Source organism: Montipora foliosa, chromosome 10 (assembly GCF_036669935.1).
Source record: "Montipora foliosa isolate CH-2021 chromosome 10, ASM3666993v2, whole genome shotgun sequence".
Lineage (NCBI taxonomy): Eukaryota > Metazoa > Cnidaria > Anthozoa > Scleractinia > Acroporidae > Montipora > Montipora foliosa.
This window is the reverse complement of record NC_090878.1, coordinates 2,018,434-2,029,246: the sequence shown is the minus strand read 5'-3', so window position 1 is coordinate 2,029,246 and position 10,813 is coordinate 2,018,434. Positions and strand designations below refer to the sequence as shown.

At 38.9% G+C, this 10,813-nt stretch overlaps 1 protein-coding gene across 1 annotated transcript; it reads left to right on the top strand.

The window, feature by feature from the left end:
- The first annotated feature begins 9,345 nt into the window (after positions 1-9,345).
- Positions 9,346-10,599, top strand: LOC137974294 (5-hydroxytryptamine receptor 1D-like). Its single transcript, XM_068821176.1, has one exon. The coding sequence runs from the start codon at positions 9,616-9,618 to the stop codon at positions 10,570-10,572; it is 957 nt and encodes a 318-aa protein (XP_068677277.1). The 5' UTR covers positions 9,346-9,615; the 3' UTR covers positions 10,573-10,599.
- Positions 10,600-10,813: the final 214 nt, after the last annotated feature.

Sequence of the window (10,813 nt, the reverse complement as noted above, 5' to 3'; positions counted from 1 at the left end):
TGCGACGCATAACAATTTTGGCAATCTGCTTTCCCCTCAAACTTGCACCCCAGAATTGAAATGCAAATCTTAAGATTACTGAAAAAGTAAAATAGACATATAAATTCCAGGTGAAAAAAGTTAGTATTTAGTTCTCATTCACCGAGGCGGCCCTCTTTATAGGAGAACCTTGACGGAGGTTGCTAGTACAGAACTTGACGAAGCGAATGAGGTCTGCACCTGCGACTGTGGTCATGATTCTGCCATACCGACCGACCTAACTCGGTTAATTAGATATGTACCATATGGCCAAACAAGAAATCAAAGGGACAAAAAATAAACGTCTCAATTTTGGACTTCACTGTTTCGCGTATCTTTCTCGGTTTACCAGCTTCCTCGTTGAGATCTCTTGGTCCTTCCATTTAATATTACTAATTGGAACAAGCCATTCGGATTTGTTCGTATTTTTTGTTTGTAACCTTGAGGACTAATGAGGCAAGATCGGTTTGACAGTGGCTAATATCGATTTTAACCAATCAAACTCTTTAATTTGGTCGTTTCCTGTCCTTTGAGACACCGATATATAATTTGAAACTGCACGCATAATCTGATAATTTAAAGTCGGTTTTCAGTAATGATCAAGGCTGTGCTTAAGATATTTTGATGGACCTGCGAGAAATGAGCGTACCTCATTTTGGAAATGTCTGACCAAATTAAACCACGGTGTTTCACTTTTAGGTGAAAAGGGCTCCAAGACGAGATCAAGGAAGGACACTATAAGTAGACAGTTGGCAAAAGACAGAAAGCGAAGCTTTGGAAGAAAGTTTGAAGTGGACAAAGATTATCCGAGGAAGAAAACGAGTCTTGAGAACCGAGCTGAGAGAAAAGATTCCGTTCGCTAACACAAGCAAATCAGAAAGATGAAAGACAATTTGTCAAGCGACAGCAAGGATATTTCCTATAAATGCGATTTCTCACTATCCGCCAATGGAGGAACGCTAAACCAGTCACCTCTCGTTCGATCTGTTATCATCTCCATCGTACTGGTTAACATCCTGGCGTGTCCTCCCACCGTCGTTTTGAACATGTTAGTAATGGTCGCTGTAAAAGTGAAGTCTCGACTGAGAGCCCACAAATCAAACATATTAATTGCTACTTTAGCATCGACTGACTTTGCTGTAGGACTGTTTGTTCAGCCAGTTTTTATTGTAAATTGGATCGTCATCCTTCTGCGTAACTCGTTTCAAGGGGTGTGTTTGTCGAAGATCTGGTTCAGGGTAGGGTTTAGCACTCTAAGTACTGTTTCTGTTCTCCATTTGGCCTTACTAAGTGGAGAACGCTTTCTCGCTTTAAATCGTCCTTTCGTACACACCAGTATCATCACCACTACACACTTGCTGTTTGCTTCCGTTTTGACATGGTCTATATCCCTGTGTGTAATTATTCCCATATCCTATACCAAAGTGGCTAAATACACAAATATTGTTGTAAATGGTATAGCAATGATATTGATCATTTTCTGCCACGTTGCAGTTTTCCGCGAATTACGTCGGCATAAACAGCGCATTGCAGCTCTTCAAGTTACCCAAGAAGAAAGAGCACGCTTTGCAAGGGAGAAAAAAGCATTTAAACTAACAGTAATCATTGTAACTGTGCTAGTCTTGTGTTTTTTGTCCTTTGTCGTGGCTCCTGTTTTTGTTTTTCAGAACCCAAGTGGAATGCCTTGGGAGTTAGTTCCAATTATTAAGGAGTTATCGATATCAATAATGCTATTAAATTCGTTACTGAATCCAATTATTTATTCGATTAGCATGAAACAGTTTCGGATCTCATTCGTAGAATTATTGTCCAGAAATGTTAACAGGGTGTGAACGCAAGAACTGCGAATTATCACAGCGCCAAACGATATGGACAATCACCAAGCAAGACACGAACCTGACGAATGAAGTCAGTGATAAGTAAAAGGGAACAATGCTGAAAAGGACATGCAGAACTGAAAATAGTTTGTACAAGGGAAAGGCACAACTTTCATTTTCTACTGATCTAGTCATCTTTAGGTAATACTCTGTGTCGCAAAATGTTAACGGTATAAGGTAAATACGGCTGATTTCCTCGATTCTCCTTCCGGTGAACTTTCTGATGCAGGCCATGCAAGATAAATATTTCTCAAAAGATAAGCAATGTTTATTTATCCAGTAATCTCTTTAATTTAATCAATAAAAGTAGACAAAACAATTATCTATGGGTATTTGTGAGCGGATCAGAACAATTGCATGTAAGTTTGTGAGCCATAAAACAGTAAATGGAAAAACAGAATCACCAAGAAAATCCTTATTGTCACTTCTGAATGGCTGGACAGTTTCGTCCAGGAAGGAACTTACCTATCCAGTTGTTGTCATTTTACGTTTGAGAACTAAAAAAAAATCCTTCAATAGGTTTCGCCGGATAAGATGAAATGGATACACATATTTGAATACATTAATTAAGAAACACTTTCCGGAAACCCAGACAGGAAAACTACCCCGCCATATGAGTGTTATATCCTTTTAAAGGATGAACATGGAAAATTCTGTAAGGGGTTGATTTTCAATTAACAGCTTCTTAAAATCTATCTGAGTGCTCTAATACCAGGCTCGATTACCAGCCTTTCCAGGTGATCTGGTGACGTAATTCGGAGGACTGGGAAGAAAAATTTTAACGCCGTATCACACAACCGCGCATGGCCTTCGGTGTTGTTTCCAAACTCCCTGCAGCATTTCCATCGCCAAAACTCAACAAATCATTCCGTGTCTACCACATTTCCTGTTACTGGGTTATAAACTTATGATCTTCAGTATTTTTTGGTCTCCTTTATTCATGATAACGAAATAAAATCGTTCTGGTTGTGGGGTCACAGACTAAAAACTAATCATGGAACATAAATTACGATTGTTTAAATCATACTCTAAAAAAAGACATATTTACATTAGAATTCATAAAAAAAAAATCCGAGCAGCCAAAGTTTGTCCTTAAACACTAAAAAGTAAAGAATAATTTGAAAGCCCATTAATACAGAGACAATGTTTCATTCTTCAGAGAGAAGCTCATCAATTAAGCGGAGCCTTTATCTCCCATACTTGGCCATGGAGTCAACTCTTTCTCTTGTAGATTTATTCATACAACGCTTTCCTTGGGAGATTCAGCACGCCTACTGTTGTAAAAGCCAATTAAAGCTCAGCTATCTCAGCGCCAAGGGAAACATGACTCTTTTCGCTGCAAAAAAACTGTTTCTAAAAATAAATGATAAATTTACTCGGTTGACTCAAGGAGAAAGAGCCCCCCCGGCTTGATGAGCTCCTGAGTAAGATAAATAGCTGGCTTGGGTTTCCACAAACACAAGGTTAAAACCGAAATGTTTGTCTCGTCAACTTCTTGTGTCGTTAGAAATGTTGGAGATAAACTTGCCATACACTTACTAGAAGAGGATAAATTATAAAAACTGTATAACCATTTGGAGGACCAAAGTCCTCGTTATTTGGATGTAACGTAGCGCGCGCATTTTCCCGAGCCTGCAGCTTCGATCTTATTTTTGTCCATATTTGGGCATGAAATTGGTGTCCTAAAATCCCTAGCTTTGTTCCAAGGAAAAGAGTTGCAAGTAACGTGCTTCAAGGTCACGTGCTTCTGCTAGGACTAGAAATCCTCAAAATCCTAAACAAACCTATATATACAAAATCCAGTCAACATATACGAGGCCACTATTTCTATCTTTTTTCTCAATATTTCAGAAGTCCCCTCGCAGCATTTCACTTTCTATTTTTATTTTTAATCAACGACTTGAAATACAAGAAATAATATCTGGGATATGAGTTGTGGAATTCTTCGCTCTTCTAGTACCTGCAAGCTTTTCTCCTGAAAAAGTCCTTAATACGCAGCTGCTACGACGGCTTTTGGCATTAGTTGAGAAAAACAATAGACCCAATGGATCCTGACCCTCAAAAAAAAGAGAGGCTTACGTCCTTAAGAGAGCTATTAATGTTATGCATTATGTGCCAGAAATAACATGAGGCTTGTATACAAAGGCGGAAGCACATTTTCCAATACATTTGAGCAATACAAATCCAGTAAGAAGGAAAAACAAAACTTATTAGTCGGCGAAGAGAATTATCAAGAAATGGGTTCAAGTGAAGATTAAAAGACAATATTCTGATAAATATTCTGAGTGGCCCGTCAATTTGGGCAGGAAAAATGCTGTGTACTGATGGTTTTCGCGCATTTTACTCTTTTGTTTTGTCTTGCTTTCTGCTTCCGGAAAATCTAGTCCTTGCACGAAGCGTTTTCTTAAAATCCTGTAAATGTTTGAAAGGAATGGAATTACAACATCTGTGTATGTTTTTACCAAAGACTTTCTACCGTATTGCGACGCATAACAATTTTAGCAATCTGATTTCTCCTCAAACTTGCACACCAGGATTGAAATGCAAATCTTAAGATTACTGAAAAAGTAAAATAGACATATAAATTCCAGGTGAAAAAGGTTAGTATTTAGTTCTCATTCACCGAGGCGGCCCTCTTTATAGGAGAACCTTGACGGAGGTTGCTAGTACAGAACTTGACGAAGCGAATGAGGTCTTCACTGCGACCGTGGTCATGATTCTGCCATACCGACCGACCTAGCTCGGTTACTGGCCAAGGAAGAAATCAAAAGGGCAAAAAATAAACGTCTCAATTTTGAACTTCACTTTTTCTCGTATCTTCCTCGGTTTACCAGCGTCCTCGTTGAGATCTCATAGTCCTTTCATTTAATGTTACTAATAGGAACAAGCCACTCGGATTTGTTCGTATTTTTTGTTTGTAACCTTGTAACCTTGCCTCATTAGTATGAGGCAAGATGAGTTCATTTTGACAGCGGCTAATATCGATTTTTAACCAATCAAACTCTTTCATTTGTTTGTTTCCTGTCCTTTGAGACATTACTTTATAATTTGAAACTGCACGCACAATCTCATAAAGTTTTCAGTAATTATTGAGGGTATGATGGGAATATTTTGATGGACCTGCGAGAAATGGGCGCACCTCATTTTGGAACTGTCTGACCAAATTAAACCATGATGTTTCACTTTTAGATAAAAAGGCTCCAAGAGGAAATCAAGCAAGGACACTCTAAGTAAACAGTTGGTAAAAGACAGAAAGCGAAGCTTTGAAAGAAGGTGTGAAGTGGACCGCCGCCGAAGATTAGGAAGAAAATGAGTCTTGAGAACCGAGCTTAGAGATAAGATTCCGTTCGCTAGATTATTCATAGCAGAACAACACTAGCCGGCAACGATGAATTCCAGTCTGTCAAGCTACAACGAAGACTCGGATATTTTTTATGAATGCTTCTTACTAACTGTCAATGGAGAAACGCTAAACCAGTCACCTTTCGTTCCATCTTTTATCATCTCCATCGTACTGGTTAACATCCTGGCGTGTCCTTCCACAGTCGTGTTGAACATGTTAGTAATGGTCGCTGTAAAAGTGAAGTCTCGATTGAGAACCAACAAATCAAACATATTAATTGCTACTTTAGCATCGACTGACTTTGCTGTAGGACTGTTTGTTCAACCAGTTTTCATTGCAAATTGGATCATCATGCTTGTACGTAACTCGTTTCAAGGGGTGTGTTTCTTGACGATCTGGTCCAGGGTAGGATTTAGCACTTTAAGTACTGTTTCTGTTCTCCATTTGGCCTTACTAAGCGGTGAACGCTTTCTCGCCCTAAATCGCCCTTTCGCATATACTAATCTCATCACCACTACACGCTTGCTGTTTGCTTCCGTTTTGACATGGTCTATATCCCTGTGTGTAATTATTCCTTTATCCCTTAACAAAGTGGCCGTGATATTCACAAGTATTCTTGTAAATGGTATAGCAGTGATATGGATCATTTTCTGCCATGTTGCAGTTTTCCTGGAACTACGTCGCCACAAACAGCGCATTGCAGCTCTTCAAGTTACCCAAGAAGAAAGAGCACGCTTTGCAAGGGAGAAAAAAGCATTCAAACTAACAGTAGTCATTGTAGCTGTGCTAGGCTTGTGTTTTTTGTCCTTTGTCGTGGTTCCTGTTTTTCTGTTTCAGAACCCAAGTGGAATACCTAGGGAGTTAGCTCCAATTATTAGGGAGTTATCGATATCAATAATGCTATTAAATTCGTTACTGAATCCAATTATTTATTCGGTTAGCATGAAACAGTTTCGGATCTCATTCGTAGAATTATTGTCCAGAAATGTTAGCAGGGTGTGAGCGGCGGAAGAACTGCGAATTATCACAGCGCGAAACGCTATGGACAATCACCAAGCAAGACACGAACCTGACGAATGAAATTAGTGATAAGTAAAAGGTAACAATGCTGAAAATGACATGCAGAACTGAAAATAGTTTGTACAAGGGAAAGGCACAACTTTCATTTTCTACTGATCTAGTCATCTTTAGGTAATACTCTGATTTCCTCGATTCTCCTTCCGCTAGGCTTTCTGATGCAGGCCATGCAAGATAAATATTTCCCAAAAGATAAGCAATGTTTACTTATCCAGTAATCTCTTTAATTTAATCAATAAAAGTCGACAAAACAATTATCTATGGATATTTGTGAGCGGATCAGAACTATTGCACGTAAGTTTGTGAGCCATAAAACAGTAAATGGAAAAACAGAATCACCAAGAAAATCCTTATTGTCACTTCTGAATAGCTGGACAGTTTCGTCCAGGAAGGAACCTACCTATCCAGTTGTTGTCATTTTACGTTTGAGAACTAAAAGAAAAATCCTTCAATAGGTTTCGCCGGATAAGATGAAATAGATACACATATTTGAAAACATTAATTAAGAAACACTTTCCGGAAACCCAGACAGGAAAACTACCCCGCCTTATGAGTGTTATATCCTTTTAAAAGATGAACATGGAAAATTCTGTAAGGGGTTGATGTTCAATTAACAGCTTCTTAAAATCTCTATCTGAGCGCTCTAATACCAGGCTTGATTACCAGCCTTTCCAGGTGATCTGGTGACGTAATTCGGAGGACTGGAAAGAAAAATTTTAACGCTGTATCCCACAACCGCGCGTGGCCTTCGGTGTTGTTTCCAAACTCCCTGCAGCATTTCCATCGCCAAAACTCAACAAATCATTCCGTGTCTACCACATTTCCTGTTACTGGGTTATAAACTTATGATCTTCAGTATTTTTAGGTCTCCTTTATTCATGATAACGAAATAAAATCGTTCTGGTTGTGGGGTCACAGACTAAAAACTAATCATGGAACATGAATTACGATTGTTTAAATCATGCACAACAAAAAAAAGACATATTCACATTAGAATTCATAAAAAAAAATCCGAGCAGCCAAAGTTTGTCTTAAAACACTAAAAACTAAAGAATAATTTGAAAGCCCATCAATACAGAGACAATGTTTCATTCTTCAGAGAGAAGCTCATCAAGCGGAGCCTTTATCTCCCATACTTAGCCATGGAGTCAACCCTTTCTCGTGTAGATTTATTCATAGAACACTTTCCTTGGGAGATTCAGCACGCCCACTGTTGTAAAAGCCAATTAAAACACAGCTATCTCAGCGCCAAGGGAAACATGACTCTTTTCGCAGGAAAAAAACTGTTTCTAAAAATAAATTTATTCGGTTGACTCAAGGAGAAAGAGCCTCCACCACCTCCGCCTTGATGAGCTCCTGAGTAAGATAAATAGCTGGCTTGGGTTTCCACAAACACAAGGTTAAAACCCAGAGGTTTGTCTCTTCAACCTCTTGTGTCGGTAGAAATGTTGGAGATAAACTTGCCATACACTTACTAGAAGAGGATAAATTATAAAACTGTATAACCATTTGGAGGACCAAAGTCCTCCTTATGTGGATGTAACGTAGCGCCGGCATTTTCCCGAGCGTGCAGCTTCGATCTTATTTTTGTCCATATTTGGGCATGAAATTGGTGTCCTAAAATCCCTAGCTTTGTTCCAAGGAAAAGAGTTGCAAGTTGCACGCTTCAAGGTCACGTGCTTCTGCTAGGACTAGAAATCCTCAAAATCCTAAACAAACCTATACAAAATCCAGTCAACATATACGAGGCCACTATTTCTATCTTTTTTCTCAATATTTCAGAAGTCCCCTCGCAGTATTTCACTTTCTATTTTTACTTTTAATCAACGACTTCTAATACAAGAAATAATATCTGGGATATGAGTTGTGGAACTCTTCGCTCTTCTAGTACCTCAAAGCTTTTCTCCCGAAAAAGTCCATAATACGCAGCTGCTACGACGGCCTTTGGCATTAGTTGAGAAAAACAATAGACCCAATGGATCCTGACCCTCAAACAAAGAGAGGCTTACGTCCTTAAGAGAGCCATTAATATTATTCATTATGTGCCAGAAATAACATGAGGCTTGTTTACAAAGGCGGAAGCACATTTTCCAATACATTTGAGCAATACAAATCCAGTAAGAAGGAAAAACAAAACTTATTAATCGGCAAAGAGAATTATCAAGAAATGTCTTCAAGTAAAGATTAAAAGACAATATTGTAATAAATATTCTGAGTGGCCCGTCAATTTGGACACGAAAAATGCTGTGTACTGATGGTTTTCGCGCATTTTACTCTTTTGTTTTGTCTTGCTTTCTGCTTTCGGAAAATCTAGTCCTTGCACGAAGATTTTTCTTAAAATCCTGTAAATTTTTGAAAGGAATGGAATGACAATATCTGTGTATGTTTTTACCAAAGACTTTCTACCGTTTTGCGACGCATAACAATTTTGGCAATCTGCTTTCCCCTCAAACTTGCACCCCAGAATTGAAATGCAAATCTTAAAATTACTGAAAAAGTAAAATAGACATATAAATTCCAGGTGAAAAAAGTTAGTATTTAGTTCTCATTCACCGAGGCGGCCCTCTTTATAGGAGAACCTTTACGGAGGTTGCTAGTACAGAACTTGACGAAGCGAATGAGGTCTGCACCTGCGACCGTGGTCACGATTCTGCCATACCGACCGACCTAGCTCGGTTAATTAGATATGTACCATATGGCCAAACAAGAAATCCAAAGGACAAAAAATAAACGTCTTAATTTTTAATTCTCGTATCTTCCTCGGTTTACCAGCTTCCTCGTTGAGATCTCTTGGTCCTTCCATTTAATATTACTAATTGGAACAAGCCATTCGGATTTATTCGTATTTTTTGTTTGTAACCTTAGGACTAATGAGGCAAGATCGGTTTGACAGTGGCTAATATCGATTTTAACTAATCAAACTCTTCAATTTGGTCGTTTCCTGTCCTTTGAGACACCGCAATATAATTTGAAACTGCACGCATAATCTGATAATTTAAAGTCGGTTTTCAGTAATGATCAAGGCTGTGCTGAAGATATTTTGATGGACCTGCGAGAAATCAACGTACCTCATTTTGAAAATGTCTGACCAAATTAAACCACGGTGTTTCACTTTTAGGTGAAAAGGGCTCCAAGACGAGATCAAGGAAGGACACTATAAGTAGACAGTTGGCAAAAGACAGAAAGCGAAGCTTTGGAAGAAAGTTTGAAGTGGACAAAGATTATCCGAGGAAGAAAACGAGTCTTGAGGACCGAGCTGAGAGAACAGATTCCGTTCGCTAACACAAGCAAATCAGAAAGATGAACTCCAATTTGTCAAGCGACAACAAGGATATTTCCTATAAATGCGATTTAGTATTATCCGCCAATGGAGGAACGCTGAACCAGTCACCTCTCGTTCGATCTGTTATCATCTCCATCGTACTGGTTAACATCCTGGCGTGTCCTCCCACAGTCGTGTTGAACATGTTAGTAATGGTCGCTGTAAAAGTGAAGTCTCGACTGAGAACCAACAAATCAAACATATTAATTGCTACTTTAGCATCGACTGACTTTGCTGTAGGACTGTTTGTTCAACCAGTTTTCATTGCAAATTGGATCATCATGCTTGTACGTAACTCGTTTCAAGGGGTGTGTTTCTTGACGATCTGGTCTAGGGTAGGGTTTTGCACTTTAAGTACTGTTTCTGTTCTCCATTTAGCCTTACTAAGTGGTGAACGCTTTCTCGCCCTAAATCGCCCTTTCGCATACATCAATCTCGTCACCACCGCACGCTTGCTGTCTTCTTCCGTTTTGACATGGTCTATATCCCTGTGTGTAATTATTCCTTTATCCCTTGACAAAGAGGCCGTGATATTCACAAATATTCTTGTAAATGGTATAGCAATGATATTGATCATTTTCTGCCATGTTGCAGTTTTCCGCGAATTACGTCGACATAAACAGCGCATTGCAGCTCTTCAAGTTACCCAAGAAGAAAGATCACGCTTTACAAGGGAGAAAAAAGCATTCAAACTAACAGTAATCATTGTAGCTGTGCCAGTCTTGTGTTTTTTGTCCTTTTTTGTCGTTGCTCCTGTTTTTGTTTTAAAGAACCCGAGTGGAATGCCTTGGGAGTTAGCCCCAATTATTAAGGAGTTATCGATATCAATAATGCTATTAAATTCGTTACTGAATCCAATTATTTATTCGATTAGCATGAAACAGTTTCGGATCTCATTCGTAGAATTATTGTCCAGAAATGTTAACAGGGTGTGAACGCAAGAACTGCGAATTATCACAGCGCCAAACGATATGGACAATCACCAAGCAAGACATGAACCTGACGAATGAAATCAGTGATAAGTAAAAGGTAACAATGCCGAAAATGATATGCAGAACTGAAAATAGTTTGTACAAGGGAAAGGCACAACTTTCATTTTCTACTGATCTAGTCATCTTTAGGTAATAGGGAGCTCAAGCACGCGCGTTTTTGAGACTCGGACGGCAACTGGAAGAG